This window comes from Colossoma macropomum, unplaced genomic scaffold (assembly GCF_904425465.1).
Source record: "Colossoma macropomum unplaced genomic scaffold, Colossoma_macropomum, whole genome shotgun sequence".
NCBI lineage: Eukaryota > Metazoa > Chordata > Actinopteri > Characiformes > Serrasalmidae > Colossoma > Colossoma macropomum.
This window is the reverse complement of record NW_023494800.1, coordinates 9,333,284-9,355,477: the sequence shown is the minus strand read 5'-3', so window position 1 is coordinate 9,355,477 and position 22,194 is coordinate 9,333,284. Positions and strand designations below refer to the sequence as shown.

At 36.1% G+C, this 22,194-nt stretch overlaps 3 protein-coding genes across 40 annotated transcripts in view; 1 reads left to right on the top strand and 2 right to left on the bottom strand.

The window, feature by feature from the left end:
• The window catches only part of cast (calpastatin), a 52,456-nt gene extending 50,974 nt beyond the window's left edge, over positions 1–1,482 (top strand). For all 34 annotated transcript variants that reach the window (XM_036588457.1, XM_036588479.1, XM_036588486.1 and 31 more), the window contains one exon: positions 86–1,482. The gene's annotated coding sequence lies outside the window, so the exon portion shown is untranslated. The remainder of the gene's footprint in view (positions 1–85) is intronic.
• A 2,435-nt stretch (positions 1,483–3,917) lies between these two features.
• Positions 3,918–14,426, bottom strand: cd8a (CD8a molecule). 5 transcript variants are annotated; one of them, XM_036588955.1, is made up of 7 exons: positions 14,177–14,426; positions 12,043–12,132; positions 6,868–7,179; positions 6,322–6,417; positions 6,108–6,206; positions 4,447–4,486; positions 3,918–4,349 (listed from the first exon to the last, which is right to left on the bottom strand). In XM_036588955.1, exons 2-7 carry the CDS (start codon positions 12,089–12,091, stop codon positions 4,295–4,297), a joined length of 651 nt encoding a protein of 216 aa, XP_036444848.1. In that variant the 5' UTR covers positions 12,092–12,132; positions 14,177–14,426; the 3' UTR covers positions 3,918–4,294. The 5 variants fall into 5 exon arrangements, with proteins under 5 accessions (XP_036444848.1, XP_036444850.1, XP_036444852.1 ...); XM_036588957.1 differs by having other exon boundaries at positions 6,340–6,417; XM_036588959.1 differs by lacking the exon at positions 6,322–6,417.
• A 13-nt stretch (positions 14,427–14,439) lies between these two features.
• cd8b (cd8 beta) lies at positions 14,440–18,925 on the bottom strand. The gene is made up of 5 exons (XM_036588858.1): positions 18,842–18,925; positions 18,097–18,441; positions 17,487–17,576; positions 16,769–16,855; positions 14,440–14,507 (listed from the first exon to the last, which is right to left on the bottom strand). The coding sequence occupies exons 1-5, from the start codon at positions 18,885–18,887 to the stop codon at positions 14,440–14,442; spliced, it is 636 nt and encodes a 211-aa protein (XP_036444751.1). The 5' UTR covers positions 18,888–18,925.
• Between the last annotated feature and the right edge of the window lie 3,269 nt (positions 18,926–22,194).

Genomic DNA, 22,194 nt, shown 5'->3' with positions numbered 1-22,194 from the left:
AAAATTTAATGTAAAGCATAGACAAATAGTATAGAAAAATGAGTCACTTCATTTACTGACTTTAGTTCTGCGTGCTGTCTTTCAGGTTGCTGCCACACTACATCTCCCTGCCACACATAGAGATGCCAATCAAAGGAGCTGCTCATACTAATGTGTATTATCTGTTATGGTAGAAAGGTGTATAGAAATTTAACTGCACAGTTTTACGCAGACAGACACTTTAAACACCAACATGCATCGGCCCATATTTGTCAGTCTTCCCAAAGTAAGAATTCTGATCTGGGATCAGCTTCGCCAGACAAGAACTGATCCTAAATCAGCAAAGCGGACTCTGTGAAGTTTGAGAAGTATGTGTTTTGAGTAATTCCTTGCTTGGTTTAACCCATGACAGAATGTTTTTTTTTGTTGTTTTTGATTTATATTTGAAGTATAAAGGTAAAGGTAAAAAGGGGATAAATATCTTTATTACTGACGGAGTATCTGTTCAACCCTGTGTTTGTAGTGATGGAAGGACACTGAGGTGCTCCCTTCATCACTGTATTAGTTTAGTATCACTTCAAGAAGTGCCATCTGGATTAAACCTAGTATACTGCATGAATTCATTTTGTATCAGGGGTATCTCTGCAGACTTGTTGTACACAAAAAAAAGTTTTATATAGCTGTTTGAAAAGCCATGCACCTGGAGACACTAGTGTACAGCACTTCCGTTCTAGTTTACATCCTCTAGTTTACAGTAGAGAGCTGTATTAAAGGCGTTTGAGTAAATGGTCTTTTGGATTATGATGTTGATGATTGAATGCTGTTGAATGTAGTTCTTTGTGGCTACATGATGTCTGAATATATTTGTGCAGAAGGGCTTTCCTGTGTATCTTGTTTCAAAGGGTTGTCTTGGTTTTCTGAAGTGCGCTTGCAAGATATAGTGTCTCTCACTGTTGCTTGCAGAATGGCTCTTATATCTTAGCACTGAAAAAAGCAGGAGGAGTAAAAGAGATTACTGGCAATCAAATAAACTTCCTTTTAGCACTAGTAAAGCTGTCATGTGGTTTGAAAGTATGAATCTTGTAATACCACCTGACCTTGGCCTGTAGCAACACCACGCTCGCGATGTTCTCAGCTTGAGTAGGATGTGGCATACCAATTATGAGTCTTTGTTTCATTTTCATTTGAACCGACACTCATTTAAACATCTGCACTACAGCAAGAACAGCCAGACCGTTACTGCATGTTGTATTTTCTAAACATGAAATTCACCTTCAGTCCCAAAAGTCTTCCAAAAACATGCCATGTTGTTTCATCCCCTGCTGTAGGTCTTGTTTTGCCAAAGTGATCAAGATAGACTTAGTCTTCCTCTCGTGGTGATATCGTCTATACAATATCGTGCCTTTCTTTTGAAGTGCAATGCTCTTATTCTAACCCAGGGACAGCGTTATGGAGGAGGGATTTTCTTCTGATTAAATAAAAAAAGTCAATGGACATGTTTGATATTGTTTCTGTGTCTTTTCATTTGTTTGTGTCTATTAAGACTGAATGCAGACAGAGTTGTGAAGGGTCATTTTCACTAAGGGCTAAAATGAAGTGTGTATTGTTTGTGGTCAGTGCCTGAGTTGTGAGCCTAAATGTGTGCAAAAGACCACCCTTTCGTTTATTCAATTTCCAGTCAGAACAGTCATTAATACACAGAATATTATACTAAATCCTCCAACACTGTCTAACAGTATACCAAATTGATCTGTGTTTAATTTAGAGTATTTACTTTCATGCTCTACTGCCACATTAATTATTCTTTCCTTCCAGTCTTAAGACCAACCAGTTACAGCTGAGTCCTCCCAACAAAAGCTGCTTCCAGTAGAGTTACTGACATTCTGTTCTCCTTCAAAGAGACACAAACATTCACACAAACAGCTACGCAAACACACCTTCGCTGCCTTGCAAAGTTCTTTTCTCGTGTGCATTTTAACTGGCTAAATGAGAAATTTCTGAGGTGATTAGATCTAAAATAATCTACTTGCATCAGGAAGAAAAGCCAAAGGAGTTTAAACGTGAAAAATGGGATTAACCATCGTGCAAGACCTGGTAGATCCCCAAAATTGTCACCATAAGATAAAGAATACTCAAAGCTTTCATCTGTGACGATGATCCACAGGTGTTTCTGTCCTTCAATACACTGTGAGAACCACATCCCAACACTGTGGGTCTGAAAGGATGTGTAGCTGTCAAGAAGGGAGGGAAAGAACATTTGCAGTAGAACTCTGAAATATCCCTGCAGATTTCTTCGAAAAACTGAAAGCAAATCTCCTGAAAGGATGGAAGCTGTAAAAAAGGCAAATTAACACTGGAACATTAGATATCAAATTAAGCTGTTGAGGATGTTCTGTGTATGTTAAGTATGTGCTTTTCTGACACTGATAAAATGAAGAACTTTTAATGCTTTCCTTGAAAAATAAATGAAAGGGTGGTCTCTGACTTTTGCACAGTACTGTACATGCGGTTCTTCTTTTGCAAAGGCCTGCAAGGTGTTTCCTCTGCGCTCCAACTTTTCATCTGCTGTGCTGCATTCAAGCAGATGCCCCAAAAAGCAGCTCTCAGTCTGACAATTTATATCAGTTAGCATCTTTTTCAAGAGAACTGAATCATGGAGAAGCAGAGAAATAATGAAAATGAAGATGTGTGCTGATTATGGTGATTGGTTTCATTCCATTTCATTTTCAAAAAAGAAAAAAAGAAATTGGTCTACATTATGGTCATCACTTTTCCTGGGCAGGACATGCAGTGTTTTTTTTCCAACATAACCACACATAACACATGAAAGAATTAAGGAAGTTTTAAAGGGGAAAATGCAGATAAATGTAAAAAAAATTAACAAAGGAAATCCCAAGATAGTATTTTATTGGTGTAAAGGAAACAATGCTTTTTGAAATCATTTGGGAAATTGTGAAGATTTTTTGGGAGGAAAAATGCATTTAGACCTGCTTGTGTTTGTGCAAAATGGAATTTTATTCATTTTTACCAATACATCATATCATGTCAATTATGAATACTTAAAAATACACAAAATAATTTTACCAGCACAACCTGTATAATTCCAAGTGGGTTATCAGTTAAAAAAAAGGAAAAAAGAGAAGAAAGCACATACACGTTCCTAAATACCTAATGACCACCTCCTTGTTCATTTTATCAGCTCCACTTACTATATAGGTGCACTTTGTAGTTCTACAATTACAGACTGTAGTCCATCTGTTTCTCTGCATACTTTGTTAGCCCCCTTTTACCCTGTTCTTCAGTGGTCAGGACCCCCATGGACCCTCACAGAGCAGGTACTATTTGGGTGGTGGGTCATTCTCAGCACTGCAGTAACCCTGATGTGGTGATGGTGTGTTAGTGTGTGTTGCGCTGGTACAAGTGGATCAGACACAGCAGTGCTGCTGGAGTTTTTAAACACTGTGTCCACTCACTGTCCACTCTATTAGACACTCCTACCTTGTCAGTCCACCTTGTAGATGTAGTCAGAGACAATAGCTCATCTGCTGCTGCACAGTTTGTGTTGGTCATCCTCTAGTCCTTCATCAGTGGTCACAGGACGCTGCCCACAGGACGCTGTTGGCTGGATATTTTTGGTTGGTGGACTATTCTCAGTCCAGCAGTGACACTGAGGTGTTTAAAAACTCCTGATCCACTCATACCAGCGCAACACACACTAACACACCACCACCACATCAGGGTTACTGCAGTGCTGAGAATGATCCACCACCCAGATAGTACCTGCTCTGTGAGGGTCCATGGGGGTTCCGACCACTGAAGAACAGGGTAAAAGGGGGCTAACAAAGTATGCAGAGAAACAGATGGACCACAGTCTGTAATTGTAGAACTACAAAGTGCACCTATATAGTAAGTGGAGCTGATAAAATGGACAATGAGCATAGAAATAAGGAGGTGGTCATCAGTGATCAGTGTATGTATACTGCAAAATCCTGAAAAGCATGAAATTTCAATTAACGTAAAATATGAACAAATGATAGAAGCTCTCTATGAATTACTACATTTGCTATAATGTCTAAAAAGGTTCAAAAGGTAAAATGTAAAATTGAAACAGAAATAATACAACTATAGAATAATGAAGCTCAGTTAACCCAGAAATTCAGTTTGAGAGGAACATTTCTGAAAGCTTGTTGGGCAAATTTGAGGGCCGTCAGGTTTGTTTTGAAAGTGATGAGTATTTTTGAAATATACAAGTTAACCATGTTCACCGCATCGCTCTCTATAGGAGATGGCATTAGTTGGTTTGTCATCACAGAGACTACAATTCGGTCTGATGAGACAGAGGCCTGTGGCCTGCTGGTTTGCTTTGGGAGCTGCAGATATGAAAGATTAAAATTAAAGACATTCATTACATTATGAATCTATATTACAGAAAAATACTGCAAATTAAACTGTAAAATAAATACTTACTCTCTTTTGTAATGATGTGGGCATTGTCTTGTTCTCATACCTTGTGGAGATCAGAGAGCACAGCTGTATTGTGGTGATAGAGATACTGAAATATAGCAGCTAATAAATGCATTAATTGCATTAACTGCATGTTCAGCTTTTTGGGATAGTATATTTTTGCGGCATTGTGTTCATGTTGTAATTCTATACTTCCATTCACAGTGCAGTGTGCAGTGCCTTTTGTATGTAAAATCACTCTTAAGCATGCGGCTTTTGATCAACATGAAAAGATAAAAGGAAAGTGGGGCACAAAGTAACACAAGATAAAATGTAACATGGCTGTTTAATACAGAAGATGCTTTTAGTCATGATGTATTTCCATAGCAATGTCATTTGTAAATTTTGACAGCGGTCAGAGATTTCTCCAGATTCGCCCTGAAGACCGTTTTTTGTGATTTTAAAGTTACTTTTTGATCATAAGCTTTATATATAAAAGTCTCAAATACAATATTTTATTTCCCTTCTTGGCGGCTGTAATACAGCTCTGGTTTGAAGCGTGTAAATAGTGCACAGTGAGAGCTAGCCAGGCTAAAGCGCAGCCTCCACACGACGGGGTTAGTTTTAACATGCTGTTACAGCTCAGCCTCACAAAGTAGAGTAGGACAGTAACGTCCATTTCCTATTGTATACATTAAAAACGGTGAGGTCTTTGGGTGTTTTTATGCACTGATTCATCAAATCATACCACAGATGTCATGTAAATATATTTCAGTGTTATTATGCTGATATTTGCTCTTCAACTTTGTGGTCAAAAATACATTTGATACTTACAGAAGTCTTTATTTTGATGAACATATTTTTATATATATATATTTAGGTTGGAAGGCTTGTCTGGTTCAAACAGCATAGACTTGTTTTGAATTAATTGTGTTTGCATTGATTTACCAGACTTTTCTACAGATTTAAAACTGGCCGCTCTGTTATAATTAACCCCATCTTCTGTTACTGTGGCTGAATTCTTCATAAACAGCAGGTGCTGGAAACAAAGTTCATGTCTTCATTTTTCAACAGAGATGTGAAATTATTAATCTCACTGAAATACTTCTAAAATTGTCAAGAAAAGTAATTAAAAGCGTTAGTTTGAGCCCAGCTCTCCTGTAGAGCCTCTTCATATTTTTATGAATGTATTTTTTGTAGCCTGTTTATGTTGGGAAGCTTGAACTGTATTTGATTAATTGTGTTTTGCATTGATTTACCAGATATTTAGTGACTGTTATAACTAGCCTGTAGTGTGTTACAGTTAACCCTGCTCGCTACATTTGTACTTGTGCCACTTTCGGCTGAATTGTTCATAAACAGCAGGTGTTTGAAACAAAGTTTCTGTTTTCATTTGGAGGAGAGATGTGCAGGTTGCTCATATAAAAAAATTATTTTGTTCAGATATTTTTTAAAATTATTTAGCAAACAATAAAATGTGTTGGGTTGAGCCAAACTCACTGCACTAATATACACATATGTGCTTTTGTACTTCGGATTAATAGATCTTTTCGTGAAGGTGAGGTGATTATGATAAGAGACAAGTGTGGTATAGAAAGTGGTTCAGATTTCATCAAAACACCATGTACTCTATGGATAATTATAGAAACACTGTGTAGTCCAGTGATACTGCTGAAAGTACTTACGGTTACAGTACAGAATGGTGATGATCAGCAGGATGAGAAGAAGACCATTGCCTGCAGCCAAAGAAATCAGAATCACGAGCTCACAACCCAGAGTCGTCCCTACAGCAATGAATTTACTCTGTTTTATTATTGAAACCACAAATAGCAACATTATTACTACAAACACTGCTACAATATGATGATGATAATAATAATAATAATAATAATAATAATCCTTGATCTTTAGGTTTACATGATTCTGTGCTTTTAGTCGTGAAGTGCTCAGGTGTTGCTCTGGTTGTTGGGACCACTGTGGTTTCTGGCTTTGGGTCTAAAAAATATTTTTTTTTCAGTTACATCATCACAACATCACTGGAAAATAATTTATATTACACAAATCACAAAGAGAATTCCACTTGAATGCCTGATGCTCTCTCTCAGTAAACACTGGTAGCTGTGTGACATCAAGGACACCACATTCAGCACATCTGCTGTAACATTTTGACGACATCAAATAGCAAATAGAACAATAATCTCTGTCTTACATTCTGTCAACTTATTTGAAGTTCACTAAAATCTAAATTTGAAGATAACAAAGTAACTTCTAATTAAAAACCAAACATTATTTACAGTGTACACAATACCTACAGATGTGGGTGGGAGGCTGGCAGTTAGAAAAAGAGATAAAAAAGAAGAAGAGAGAAAAGAAAAGAGTGTGTGGTGCTGTAATTAGTGTGGGTATTTGAGTTATGGTTAGTGCGCTAAATGTGCAGCTCATCACCTGGCGTTCCTCGTAGGCTGGTCACACTGCCAAAGAGCAGCTTGTTGTTGTTGATGGTCGCACAGCTGTAGGAGCCACTGTCCGTCTCCTTTTTGAAACCTTTCAGTGTTAAAATTTTTGAAGACTTCATCTTCTGATGGTCAAACTTGCTGCCCAGGTCTCCAACTTTTTTGTCCCCAGAACTGGAGAAAGATGCTATGAACTCTAACTGTGCGTTGTTTATCAGCCGAAACCACCACACAGTTCCTGATGACTTTGGGTCACATGGAATGTCTTTATCCTCACCCTCCTTCATTGTCTCAGAACAAGCACCTGATCAAATAAAATCATGTACAAATATTAAAATAAAACAAAACTGATCATTTTGCTTTTGCTAGTTTTTAGGGATGTGAAATGACTCCACTATAGAGCAAAATTTTACATTTTGGCCCTTATCTGCAAAACCATGAGGTCTACAGTCAAAATTCTTGTTTCTACGTAATCCTTGATGTATTTCACATGAAAACCTCACTGCCCCCACCCCTGAAATTTTGAATCTAAGTGGCAAAATATGTGATACCTACATATTTCTACTACTCTGAGGTTTTTAAGATATACACAAGCTTGGGCTCAAAATGTTCACGGGAGTCTGAAGATCATGAATTAGTTCAAATCTGCATAGTTGTAAATAATATGGTCACCACATGCCAATTAAGCCCTCCTGGTTTAGCTTAATTCACACCTTGCAGATTACGATTGCTTTGGCCAATTCTCATGAGGAAGCCCACATAGATTTACATCAGTTCTTCAGTAGAGGCTGCAATTCTAACCAAAGAAACTGTTTCTCACCAACAGCTTTGCCAATTAAGCTGAAATACTGCATCTTTGGGATATTTTATAAGTGAGGTGTTAAGAACAACTCAGTCACTGGACAAATATTGCTGCCATTGGCCAATAAGGTCTCAGCAGGCATTTGAAGGGCTTAGCATTGGCCAATCATCTGAAAAATAGAATGATTTGTCAATATCAGCACTTTCTAATAGCCTATCAGGTTTGACCCCAATTGGCCATGAGGTGGCAGTATTGAATCAAGAATAAATCCTTTTAGTTTTATCTTGAATAAAAGTAAATGATCTCCCTTTTTTCCAATTTATGTCTTTTAAAATTCTTTAAAATTGTTCTGCAATTGTTCAAAGTTTGAAAAAATGAGCTTTAAGAACTAATCTTTGGACTTTCAATCTGGGGAGTCTGTAGGTAAATAATTATTTTAAAAAATTGACTTTAATGCACATAATGGCTGCAAGCCATCAATCTATTCAGCCAGGCCTTTTCTGACTTAAGGGGCCATTAATTCATTAATGTTTCTTTGATTTTGACAAAATTTGGGAAGAATGAACAAAATTATGATCTGAGTGAGCAAGCGAAGTTTTATTTAAATTGGCCTCAATAGGCCACTACAATATTTAATCTAATGTGACTTTATTAAAATGTTAGAATTTCTAACATTTCTGTCTTTGATTTAAATAAAGGAACAATAATGGTTTTAAACTGCACATCTTATTAAGACCTAAAACCTTGCTAATGTAAGCATGTTTCAAAATTGCACAGGAAATATTTGAGCCCTTCTTGTTCACAGAATCAGGCAGGGCTGTGTTTTGTTTGGTCACTAAATGGAGCTTCAGCAGTAAATGCATACAAACAGTTCCAAGCTTTACTATATTTATCTTGAGGCACAGAAAGTCTCTGAATGTATTATATTGCACTGAGCCTGACAATTTTGCCAGTGCAAGTATTTAAAAAAAAAACACCAAAGACTGAAAGGTTTTCATATTCCTCCCTGGATTTTTATTGCATTCTCTCACACTTAAAACAACCGGTGATGTCTTATTCTCAACAATTATTAAAAAAAAAACCTTTTAAGCCCAGTATGGCTTTATAATATGAATCAATCAGTTTAGCCTGCCTTATTTTGATGAAACACAAGTCTTTTAGAAAAGGTTCCTCAATTGCTAAAAGTTAGAAAATGTGTTTTCTTACTACTCTTTGCATTTTCTTTATTAAATTACCTCAAAATTGGTCTTAAAACAATCTGTGGAGTCTGGGAATAAACTATTATTAAAAGCATCATGACTTGTTAAGCACAGTGTGGCTGCAAGAATTGAACAAATTGGGCTAAAAATATATCAGTTATTGTCTGATTGTGACCGAACTTGAAATATATATACAGAATGACAAACTGAGGCTGTATTCTGAATTAATTTTCAGTTATATTTCTCAATAAGCACAAACAATCACTGAAAGTTGTGAATTAGATCCTGAAATGGTGCTTTGTTCATTATAGATCCCTACCAATAAACTGCAGTGCTGCCATGAGCCATTGTTAAAAGTCCAACAATTTGCTGCATCTTATACTGACAATATGGTCTCACTGACTTCTTGGTGCTTGAACCCCACAGATTGCCGCTTGCAGCTATATTAATTCATTCATATTTTGTTTGTGATGTTTGATCTGCAGTTATAATAATCATTATTTAGTGACTGGAGCTACTTGTCTGTTGGTTTGCTAACCCAACAATCTATTGCCGTCTTGATAATTAATAATCATTTTGGTTTTTTTTAACACATTGACTTTTACCATGCAGATTTATATATTAGATGTGTAAACTAGACATCAATCTTTTTTAATACAGCCCTGTTTCCAAAAACGTTGGGAGGTTGTGAAAAACATAAATAAGAACAGAATGCAATGTCATGCAAATCATTTAAACCCTATGTATAATTGAAAGTGCAGTGAATGTCTCTTTCGATGTGTGGAAAATGGGTCGCAAAGCAGATTGGCAAAAAGGAGTGATTGCATTTGGGTGTGCCAAAGGCTACAGTGACTGACTTCTTGTTGCTTGAACCCCACAGATTGCCGCTTGCGGCTATATTAATTCATTCATATTTTGTTTGTGATGTTTGATTTGCAGTTATTATAAGCATTATTTAGTGACTGGAGCTACTTGTCTGTTGGTTTGCTAACCCAACAATCTATTGCCATCTTAATAATTAATAGTTGTTTTGTTTTTTTCAACACACGTGATTGCATTTGGGTGTGCCAAAGGCAATAGTGTGAAGGAAGCAGAGATTTCTCTGGATTCTCTGAATCTTTTAATAATATTGTGTACCGAAAATAATGAAATCCCCAAGTTCTTTGGTATTTTATTTAGAAAAATCTTTTCTTGAATGGTTACAGTAAAGAATGGTGATGATCAGCAGGATGAGAAGAAGACCATTGCCTGCAGCCAAAGGAATCAGAATCACGAGCTCACAACCCAGAGTCGTCCCTACAGCAATGAATTTACTCTGTTTTTTTATTGAAACCACAAATAGCAACATTATTACTACAAACACTGCTACAGTATGATAATAATAATAATAATAATAATAATAATAATAATAATAATCCTTGATTTTTATGTGTACATGACACTGCTTTTAGTCGTGAAGTGCTCAGGTGTTGCTCTGGTTGTTGGGATCACTGTGGTTTCTGGCTTTGGGTCTAAAAAAGATTTTTTTTTCAGTTACATCATCACAGCATCACTGGAAAATAATTTATTTTACACAAATCACAAATAGAAGACCACTTGAATGCCTGATGCTCTCTCTCAGTAAACACTGGTAGCTGTGTGACATCAAGGACACCACAATCAGCACATCTGCTGTGACATTTTGACGACATCAAATAGCAAATAGAACAATAATCTCTGTCTTACATTCTGTTAACTTATTTGAAGTTCACTAAAATCTAAATTTGAAGATAACAAGGTAACTTCTAATTAAAAACCAAACATTATTTACAGTGTACACAATACCTACAGATGTGGGTGGGAGGCTGGCAGTTAGAAAAAGAGATAAAAAAAAAGAAGAAGAGAGAAAAGAAAAAAGAGTGTGTGGTGCTGTAATTGGTGTGGGTATTTGAGTTATATACGTCTGATTGTGACCGAACTTGAGATGAGGCTGTATTCTGAATTAATTTTCAGTTATATTTCTCAATAAGCACAAACAATCACTGAAAGTTGTGAATTAGATCCTGAAATGGTGCTTTGTTCATTATAGATCCCTACCAATAAACTGCAGTGCTGCCATGAGCCATTGTTAAAAGTCCAACAATTTGCTGCATCTTATACTGACAATATGGTCTCACTGACTTCTTGGTGCTTGAACCCCACAGATTGCCGCTTGCGGCTATATTAATTCATTCATATTTTGTTTGTGATGTTTGATTTGCAGTTATAATAAGCATTATTTAGTGACTGGAGCTACTTGTCTGTTGGTTTGCTAACCCAACAATCTATTGCCATCTTGATAATTAATAGTTGTTTTGTTTTTTTCAACACATGTGATTGCATTTGGGTGTGCCAAAGGCCATAGTGTGAAGGAAGCAGAGATTTCTCTGGATTCTCTGAATCTTTTAATAATATTGTGTACCGAAAATGATGAAATCCCCAAGTTCTTCGGTATTTTATTTAGAAAAATCTTTTCTTGAATTGTTGCACTATTTGCCCTCAGTCTTTCACAGTTTGGTACACCTTTTTATACCCAATCATGTAACTGATCTTTCCAATCAACCTAATTAGTTGTGAGATATTCCACCAGGCATGTTTTTTGGCATTACATAATTTTACTAGCCTTTTGTTGCCACGTCCCAACTTTTTTAAAACGTGCTGCTGGCATCAAATTCAAAATGGGCATATACAATAAAATACAAAACATACAATTTCAAAAAGTTTCAATATTTGTCTTGGTACTATTTTCAATTAAATATCAGGTTTAAATGATTTGCACATCACTGCATTCTATTTTAATTTACATTTTGCACAGCATCTCAATTTTTTTTGGAAATTGGAGGTGTTCTGAATTGCATAAAGTCTATATCAATCTATATATAAAAAAAAACATAGCCCATTGTGATGAAGACAAATCCATTTCACCATTTGAATATTTCAACTCAAGCGACTATATAAACTGTTTCTGCCATTAATGATGAATAATGTGAAATCAAAGCTGGTGGTTTTAAATTGATTGATTAAACTGTCCAAAAAAATGTAGCGGCCGCCCTCTGACAGTCTGTCTCACACCTTTAAAATTCAATTTAGAAGCCGCTTATAGCTCTGATAGAAATATATATCTGGAGTAAGAAAACTATGATCTTACCATGAAACAGGAATAAAAGGAGCAGAGGTCCGGTGGGGAGTCCAAACATTTTCTTGATTCTTGTTGAGTTTTTCAGATTTCCACGGATTGCTAGAAGAAGAAGATGAGAACTTTAAGGAACAGAGCACATCGACCCCCTCTTCCTCTCTCCACCCCGTTTTTCACTCTTTCTTCTCTCTCTTTGTCTTTGTTTCTTGAACTGAGTAAATAGATATAGTTTACAGACTCACAATTGTTATTTTTGTATTTTATCATTTATTTGTTACATTCTCAATCTTTATCATCTAAGATTTAGCAACACAAATGTATCATTATTTATCATGGCTATAAAGCAGGCTGTAGTGAACTGATATTTAGAGTGAGGGTCCTAAATACAGTGATTACATGTGAAAGGTGAATGCAGACTTGTTTCAGGTGTGTAGTGGGTAGTTTTGTCTTTAAAAGCCACTAAGGATCTTCATGGTGCAATGAATGTTGCTGTGTTTACTGAAACTGTTGTACTGTTAAATACTGCCATTACAAATAACAGTCGACTCTTTAGACTAGACTGTGTGTTAGCTGCTCACCCCACTCCTTAACATCCAGCAGATTTAAGATTTCTTTAAATGACACTCATGAAATGACAGCTTAACCTTTCTAGAAAGGTGTCACTTTATTCAGAAAAGTGCCAGGACTGGATAGGACAAAAAAGAAATGTGTTTCGGAATATATATTTATATTACGTAAGGCAAGGAACACTAAACTCCATTCTCTGAGATTTAAATACAAACACCACCATTCAAATGTCATCTTAATAACTAATAGTTTTTGTTGTTTTATACAATAAGATATACAATGTAAATTTAAATATTAGAGGTTATTAACATTTTATTTGATGTTTCAAGCTTTCTGAGTGAAAAGTTATGAAGTACTGTACAGTACAGGAATTACTTATAATTTTGAATAATTTTGAAGTTTATTGCTTCAAATTTTTATCATCACATTCTTGTACTTTATATATACTTGAGCCAATTATAACTATATTCTACACTATATATACTTAAGCAAGCTATTACTATACTTTATATCTTTCATGAAAACACCCACTTTTGAGAACTGCTAGTTAATATAATTTTTTATTTGTATTTAATTGAGGTTATAAAACTATGAAACTATTACAAAATGACATAAATTAGTTCAAAATTTGTACACTCTGTTTTTTTGATCAGACACTGAAAGACCTTTATCTCACATCTCTTCATACTGATTTCTACATATACTTGTTGTTTGTGAATGTTTGGGCACCCCTGGACAAATTACATTTTTGTTGATTTTCTAATTGAAAAAAAAAATCCATATCTGCTTAGAGAAACTTAAACATGACATATTTCTACAAAATGTAATGCACATTTACCATTTTTAATGAATTTAATATATTGAAAAACAATTAAAATGACCATATTTTTGAACTGGAAGTCCTTTGCAGTGTAAGTTGGGGTAAAATCGTAAATCAAGAAGTGAAAGACTGTTAGCTGGCTACAATATTTGGAGGCTGTAATTTCAGCCAGTGGGCTTACTGACTGAAAGTGTGCGCAAACTTATGCAAGCAGTTATTTTAGTAGTTTATTATTATTATTATTATCAGTGTTAAAAGTTTAGTTAAAAATAATTGAACTCATAGCTTTTTGAATGTGGCAATGTGTCTGTTACAGCTTACTGGAAATACTCTGATTCGTGTCATGCATCATAAAAATCTGCTAATGGTGATATGGTACTTTTGCCCATATTGACTACCCTTTTATATGGTGGTTTATCTATTTATTACAAAGGATTTATCTAACAATGCCCACAAGATAATCATTGTCAAGCTGGTATAAACCATGATGGGTGTCACCCAGTGTGGTTAATAATCCAGTTTTACTGCTTTTGTAGCTTAAATCAAATTGGAACTGACATGGAAGAGGGTAGTTCGATCAGTCAATCAATCAATCAACCAATCAATCAATCAAACAGTGAATTATCAGTTAATTATTCAAAAATCAGTTGATTAACAATCAAATTCATCTCCACATTGCTTAATCCAGAAAATGTTTAATCAAATAAAGTTTTAAATGAGGATTATTAATACATAACACAACAAATCATTTTGTCTCACGTTGTTCACTGCAGTGGTTCACTCAGGCTGGATGACCGGAGACACAGAAGTTAAATCAGTTGTAAAAAGCTGATGTTGTGTAGGTCTGTGGAAAAAAGGAATAAAAGTGTCTAAATAACATGTTGATGAAGGGAAGCTTCTTCAGAAGAGTGGAAAGAGTCTCTTTCGTTTGTTGGCAAGTTTCATATTTGCTGTCTTGTTGTGGTCTAGTCTTCTCCTCTCTCTTCCTCTACAGCGCTTCAGTGTTGCAATGGGCTCTTGTATCAGGCGAGTTTGTTCACGTCGTCAGAGAGAAAGTAAGGCAACATCAGTGAGGTCGCCTGCAGCACAACTGAGAGAAATGGAGTTTCATTAGCTCAGTGCTCAGGGTCATGCAGTCTGATCACAGATGAAGTCAAAAGGTTACTTTCTTACTCATTTTTCCTTTTTTTTTGTGGTCCAGCAACAAGCATATTTCGTTATTTTTTTCCTCACTGTTTATTCATTCATTTATTCATTAATTCATTCAACATTTATTTATGGATGTATCACTGGCTAATAGTAACACATGCATTCTCACTCTGCGTTCTCACTGTTTTGGTTTTTTAATCGTCTTTTTTGTTCATGCACCAGTCTTATGGTTATACACTATAATTCTTGATGAATTTAACTGAATTTAATTTTCATTATGTTGTAGTCAACCTTTTTAGTGACACTTGGTGTTATTAATTGCAACCTCCCAACGAAACAGTAATTTTCTGACGGAAATGGCAAAACTTATATCAATTGTACCCACAAGCTATGATAAAATTCCTATCTACAGACGTTAACTTACATATTAAAAATCCATCAGATAGTAACACGATGCAATTCATTAGAGATCTAGACATTTGATTTGAAGTAGCAGGTGGGCAGCTCTACCCACAAGCAAGGCCACATCCTGCACCTGGTAATCACTAAAGGTTTAAACCCAAACATGTCCCTCATCTCTGATGTTTTCGTATCAGATCATATCTAGATATTTTTAAGGTCAATATAGAAGAAAGAAAGAACATGCCTGAAAGTTGTTTAAAAAAAATACAATGACTCAGAAATAGTTTGAAAACATTTATAATTGCATTAATATAGCTCTGATTGTCTCCTGTAATGATCTGGTCTCTTAATTTATTAATCACATTGACACAAAGTCAAAAAAAGGAATTTCAAGACTCAAAACTAAAAGACCACCTGAGCCAAATATCTCTGAAATATAGAGGGAAGCAAGAAATGGGTTTTGAACTTCACCTCTTTTGATCAAAGTTCTCTGATAACTTTGTTTTCAAGCAATGTTTTGCAATCAATCATTAAATGGAAATCTTTAAAATATAAAGTTTTACATGATGTTAAGAAGTACACAAAATGTTCTGAAGACAAAACGAAATGTTCAGTACTGATGTTTTAGCACTGAAAGTGAAGTAGTTTAGATCTGTGCAAAGGCAGTAGCTGTTATCCTGACTTAAGCCTAACTTATTGACCATTATTGTAGAGCATAAGGGGATCATCACCTGTAAACATACCAAAAAAGGGTTTGTACTTATTTTGTAGATGAATTACAAACTGTCAATGTTAAACATCTATGTTCAGAACTAAGTCTACAAACTTGATTTGGGAGCGTGATTGCGGAGACGGTCAGTAACGGTGCTTCATGGCTGGCCGGCTTCATGGCCATTCATAGAAAGTGTTACCAGTTAAATAATGTGGTAACACTTTCTATGAATGTCACCTTTGTAAGCATCTATAAACACATTCATAACATGTTATAATGCATTCATAAGACATTCTAAACATAGCTATAAATATTTATAAAAATGCATTACACGTTATAGCCATGTTTATTATGCATTATAAATTGTTAACATAATACATTATAAATACTGATCATAACAAATTATAAGAGCTCATAAGTTGTATTTGTCCGCTCTAAGTAAAGTGAAGCGTACTGTACTAAAGCCTCCTCCAGTGTTAAGAGTGAGGCTTCAAGTTGAGGTATTTGCTGAAGGATTTACTGAAACAGTAAAACATACACAGTAAAGCACATTACAGGCTTCAAATGCCAGAGTTTAAACTAGAGCTGCCATCAGTGTTTTACCCAATGTGGGAAAGTCAGTGTACACCACCATTAGCTTGGTATTTGTTTTCACTTTACGCTCTCCAAGCTGGGACTGACTTCTTTGGCACTGACATTATAACATGTTATTAACACTACTTATAATGCATTATATAAACAATTCATAATGTATAATAAACATGGCTACAAAGTGCAATTTAATGTAATTCATTTTTAAAAATATTTATAATCATGTTTATAATGCCTTATGAATACATTATAACATGTTATAAATGTGTTTATAGATGCTTACAAATGCAACATTCATAGAAAGTGTTACCAATAATGGTTTTACAGAGTGGAAACACAAAGATGTGCAGAGCAAAAAGTCACCACTGGGCTGTTTCTAGCAGTTTAATTCTTTTTCATTCTTGCAAACAAATAACATGACCCATAATATGAGGTGGGTGGGAGGCCCCACCACTACCTCTATCTGTGAGTGTGTGTGTGTGAGTGTGTGTACTTACTGCTGAAGTAATACAGTGTTGAGATCAGAACCACTGCCAGGACCAGAAGAACACCCACACTCGGCCAAAGCACCAGAGGTTTACAGCCTGTAACAGAACCAGCCACAGCAAACATGATACTAATGGTAGACAAAACGGCAGATATACAACATTGCAATACTTGAAGGCATTTTCACAATACACAACACTCAGCTAACAAAATAATGTTAAGACGTTCTCAGAATTGCTTTAAAAGCTGTACGGACATTATTTTGTAAGGTCCTACAGGCGGTGTAAAGGACATCGCTTCTAATGTCCTCACATTCCAAGAACATCCCCATTATATTTTTGTAAACGTTTACAGGGCATCATTTACTAGTTTTAAGTGGACATTTTTCAATTAAAGTGTTTTCCCCACCCTTTAGTTCAAATCCTATTTTAAAATATCTTCAACCTACATGATAAATGTTTTATACACTTCAGTATATGATGAATAAAGCTGTCTTAATTTCTGTAAAAACAGGTGGATAAAGTGTGCCTGCTGATTGCTGTAACACATGTAAAAACATATAGTAATGTTTATTTGCAACATTCAGAAAGTTCCCAGTATGTTCTCCTCCAAACCTTCAGCATAGACCACAACTAAAAGCAGAGCATCTGCTACTGTTAAAGTTCCAGAATAACAGAATGCTCAGAAAACTTCTACAGTAACTTCTACAGTTTTCACAAAATACCATACCTTTCACTGGCTGATTGTTAGGTGGGCAGACCTGAGTTGTTGTTTTCTTTGGAGTCTTGACTGTTGGAGGTGGTGAAGTGGGCGGGTGTTCTAGGAAGAAAAGAAAAAAATATTTAAAAAAAAACAAAACACAGACATACATAACATAAACACAAACATACCTGGTTTATAATGCATTACAAACTGAGTGGTCCCATTTAAAAACATAGCAAATATTGTGATAGAGACTTAGGAGTGAATAACAATTCTAATCCCTAAAAGGGGAATTCTACCAGCTTTTCAAAATTTCTGTATAATTATAAGGTAAAGACGCAGTCATTAAAGGTGGTTGGATGTGAAATGTTCCATTCAGAAAAATTAGGAAAGCAGGGTCAGATAGGAACCAGGTGTCCAAAAGTTCCCTCACAAAAAGTATGACATGGTTACAAATACACTCCTTGATGCCGAAGGCATTGTTTTACAGTACTTATAAGGGTTTTAATGAAAACGTATTCCAAAAGAAAACTTTTTTCAGATTTATCAGGATATTATTTGATTTTATAATTTCATTATTGTCAACATTACATACAAAAACAAAGAGACAGAGGAGGAGAGAAAGTGCTTTCAGCACCTCCAGGCCTGATGTAGTATCCAGCTGGCATCTGGCTTTTCTGATCATGCTTTGGACTGTTAAACATGCAGGAATAGATGCCCGCATCATTCTTCTGCAGGCCGGTGATGCGCAGTGAATACGTGATCTTGGCCCCCTCGTTTGCAGACAACTTGAAGCGGGTTGCGTCGATGCCCTCTGCATGCTTCACAGCGTTCACACTGTTACCGAACATGAGGAACTGGAACTCTTCAGTATCCTGGAGGAAACGGTACCAGTACACCTTCTGACACTGGTGGTCCGGGCATTCACAAGTCAGGGTCTCTGAGCTGCCAAGGCTGGGATAGAGAACGGTCACTGCAGACCCTGTGGGATGAACCAGGGCGACATAGTGAGCAGAGCCTTGTACATCAGACCATGGAGCAGACCATGTAAACTAAATCTGATTATACATAGAATTATACGATATACAATTATAACACTGCAGCACAGAGAAAGCTTACAGTCTGTCTTTGCTGGAGCAATTATGTAACAGGACAAAGCATCAGACTGGAAAGAAAGTGGAGGAGAAAAGAACAAAGAAGAATGTTGTTCTGTAAAAACAGAAACAGCAAATGCCAGAGTCCCAAGTAATTAACAGTTCACCCACTTTATAGCACTTGTTGACAGCGTAAAGGGCGTCTGCTGACCGAGGCCTGGTCCTGAGCTCTCTACATGTTTCATTCTGACAGGTCTTTGACTTTAATCTGGAATCAAGAGGACTTACCTGCTGCTAAAAGACCCAGGAAAGTCGAGACATGACTGAGAGTCATGTTGGGCTGTTTGCTTTGTTGACACCACTCTGCGTGTGTATGAGCGCTTTGCTGTTTGTGACTGTCCTTCTACTTCTTTTGTCATATAACAGGGAGGAACTGGAGGCTGTCAGGCCCTGCCATTCACTGAGCCTATCAGAGAGAGAGTCAAAGCACATCTATGTGCACACACATAGGTGAACACAGATAAACTTTCTTTTTAAAACCAACTTGCAGTGCAGTTTTCACAAGGATTCTGGCATTCACCAGAGTTTTCTTATTTGGGATTTGTTCATAGGTAAGCAAGAATCTACACACACTCTAGAGCACAAAGGTGTGAACAATTCTGCAGTGTAAGACCACATCTTGAATCTGACATAGAGTTTTTCTTAGGACCTTTCTCAAAAAAAAAGAGAATCAAGAACGAAAATCAGATGTTCAATAAACTCCAGGTTTTCCAGGTGGTCTCCATTCATTTCATTTAGTGCTGCAGTAGAAATGACCATTTCACTCTTTCTCATTCTCTCAGCGACCCACAAGGAATTCTCCCTAGAGTGCCAGTAGCAGCTCCTTGTGGATAATCTTGTCAAACGTGAGTGAGTGAGTCAGTGAGATACAAACCAGGTCCATGAGGTGCTTCGCGTTTAAATACTGAAATACTAATCCTAAACATACTAAAACATGATGTTTCATGAGAAACTAGGCTCTTTTACTTCATATAACTGAGGCTTTTTTTCTGCATGTTAACGCAGTAGAAAGTCGATTTTTATCATTTGAGAGGACTTTTCTGCCTCAGAGTGATGCAGAGAAACCTGTTCATGCATTATTTACAAGCAAATTGATTACTGTAATGCTCTTCTCATTGGGCTTCCAAAGAAAACAATCCATCCTCTACAACTCGTATAAAATGCAGCAGCACAGATCCTAAAGAGAGATCATATCATTCATCAGAACTGCTCTTGCTGCCTGTTTCTTTCAGGAAAGATTTTAAAATTCTGTTACTAGTTTTTAAAGCTCTAAATGGCCTTAAAGCAACCGCTTACAGCCACCGCTTACAGTGTCTGTCGGTTTATGTTCCAACACGTGATCTTAGATCTGCAGATGCTGGCCTTCTGCAAATACCTTTGATAAAATACAGGAAACCTGGGGAGGCCTCTTTCGGTTATCATGCTTCTAGACTGCTGAGCTTAATTTCACCTTTTGTTAGACAGTCAAGCTCAGTGCTCACTTTTAAGAAACATTGTAAATGTATCTCTATAATTTAGTGTTTAATTAAATTCCTATGTCTCTTTTGGTATTTATCCTTAAATTTAATCTGAGTCATTGCTTTATGTGATTTTAATTCAATACTCAATGTGGTTTTATTACTGTTATGCTTTAACACCTGTCTGTAAAGCACCTTGAGCTGCCATGGTATGAAAAGTGCTCTATAAATAAAGTTGTCATTATTTTTATTATTATTTTTTTATTTTTTATTATTATTATTATTATTATTATTATTATTTGCAACAAGCATCCTATACATAATTTGTCTAATCAATCCTTAATAAATTAAAATCAAAAAATTAAAGTGCTGCTGATGGAATTTAACAAATTCATATAATGACAGAAGAGCAGCTAGAGGTCAGGACTCAAACCTGTGTTCTTCGAACTGTATGCATCTGTATGCATCTAACCTTCTTAACTGTTTCTTACTCATTTAGCAGATGAGTAAATATTCTCCCTCTACTCCTCATGTACATACAAAAGAAAAGCCTAGGTTTTGGGGTAAACGTTAAACATTGGTTATAAATATTCAGTGTTAAGAATTTAGGGTGGACATTATGGGTGGATAATATTCCTCTGTGTGATCTGAGTGTATTTTGTATACTTGGTCCACTTTTATCAGAAGAGGATGAGTTCTCCTTCTGAGTTTTGGTTCCTCTCTGTGGTTTGGGTATTTCCTATGATCTTTTTTTGGAAGATTTCCATTATCAGTCTTGGTTCCTCTCAGTAATTATTCTTTCAGTGCTTCTTTAGAAGTTTTTCAGACACTTTTGCATTTACCTTCCTCATTATAGGTTTGGAACAGCATTTCTGAAAAGGTGATCCAGGACAATGTTGGTTGTCAAAACACTGAGGAAATGAAATCAATCTTAAAATAATAGTAGCATGCAAAAGTCAGAAAATACTCATCATTTATTTAATTTCCAGTCAAAACAGCCTTTAGGTTATTCATTTTTCAGTGGTAAAAAGCACAAAACATTTTTACTGGAGAATTATATGGGCCTCAACAACTAAATATAATATCACGTGTCCACATTTTGTCTTTATTCCAGTTTCGATTCTTTTTGGTAGAGATACTTTCGGTTTCTCAAAGAAAACTGCAGAGATATTCTGTTCACTCTCATTTTCTGCTGCTCACAGTATCGGTAATCCCAATTAAATATTTAGACTCATCAGTCCAGAAAAACTTCCTTCACATTCCAGTTTTGATGATCTAGTGCAAATTTTCTACTTTTTTGTCTGTTTCTTTTTCTCAGAAAGGGCTTGCTAACAGCTACGTATCATTTCAGACTCATAGTTGTCTTCTCACAGTGGAAGGATGGACAGAAACACCTACTGATTTTTTCAGATCTGAGCCAAGAGTGAAGCTTGATTTTCTCTCAAAGATCAAAAGCTTTAAGAAGTATTTATCTGACAGTGGTTGTTTGTCTTGCACAGTTGTTAGGAGTCTGTTTTTCTTATAATTTTTTGAACTCCAGTTTTAGAAACTTATTTTTTCCTTTGGCTTTCTCCTTCTTACACAAGTGGATCATTTTGCAACTAATCTCCTCAGAAATATCTTTGCCATTTTTGATGTTCATGAGAAAGAATTTTTAAGGCAGCTAAGGTGTGTTTGGGTAGCTGTTTGTATGAATGTTAGTGTCTCTTTGAAGATGAAGAGAAAGTCATTAACTCTTTTGAAGCAGCTTTGGTTGGGAGCTGTAACCGGTTGGGAGAGGTTTTAAGATTGGAAGGATGGATGAGTTAAAGTGGCAGTAGAGTCAGCACCAGTGGTCCTAGCCAAAAAGAAGGATAGTAAATAGTATTTTTATGTGGACTACCGGTGGCTCAATGATGTTTCCAGGCCAAACTCGTATCATCTCCCGCACATTGATAACAGCTTGCTGGCTCCATGTGGTTCAGCTCATTGGACCTGTGGAGTGGATATTGCACAGGTAGCGCTAGATCCAGACACCAGCCTAAAGATGGCGTTCACACTAGGCAGCAGGGTATGGCACTATATGGTAATGGCCTTCAGACTTTGTAATGCACAGGCTACATTCGAGTGGCTGATGGAGTGAGT

Coding starts and splice junctions, on each gene's coding strand:
- cd8b (XM_036588858.1), bottom strand. CDS start 18,887: ATGACTCTCAGTCATGTCTCGACTTTCCTGGGTCTTTTAGCAGCAG. Junction 18,442..18,841: donor CCTGGGTCTTTTAGCAGCAG/GTAAGTCCTCTT, acceptor TTCATCCCACAG/GGTCTGCAGTGACCGTTCTC. Junction 16,856..17,486: donor TAACAATCAGCCAGTGAAAG/GTATGGTATTTT, acceptor GTTCTGTTACAG/GCTGTAAACCTCTGGTGCTT.
- cd8a (XM_036588955.1), bottom strand. CDS start 12,091: ATGTTTGGACTCCCCACCGGACCTCTGCTCCTTTTATTCCTGTTTCAT. Junction 6,418..6,867: donor CAGCCTACGAGGAACGCCAG/GTGATGAGCTGC, acceptor AATATTTTTTAG/ACCCAAAGCCAGAAACCACA. Junction 6,207..6,321: donor ATGTAAACCTAAAGATCAAG/GATTATTATTAT, acceptor TCATTGCTGTAG/GGACGACTCTGGGTTGTGAG.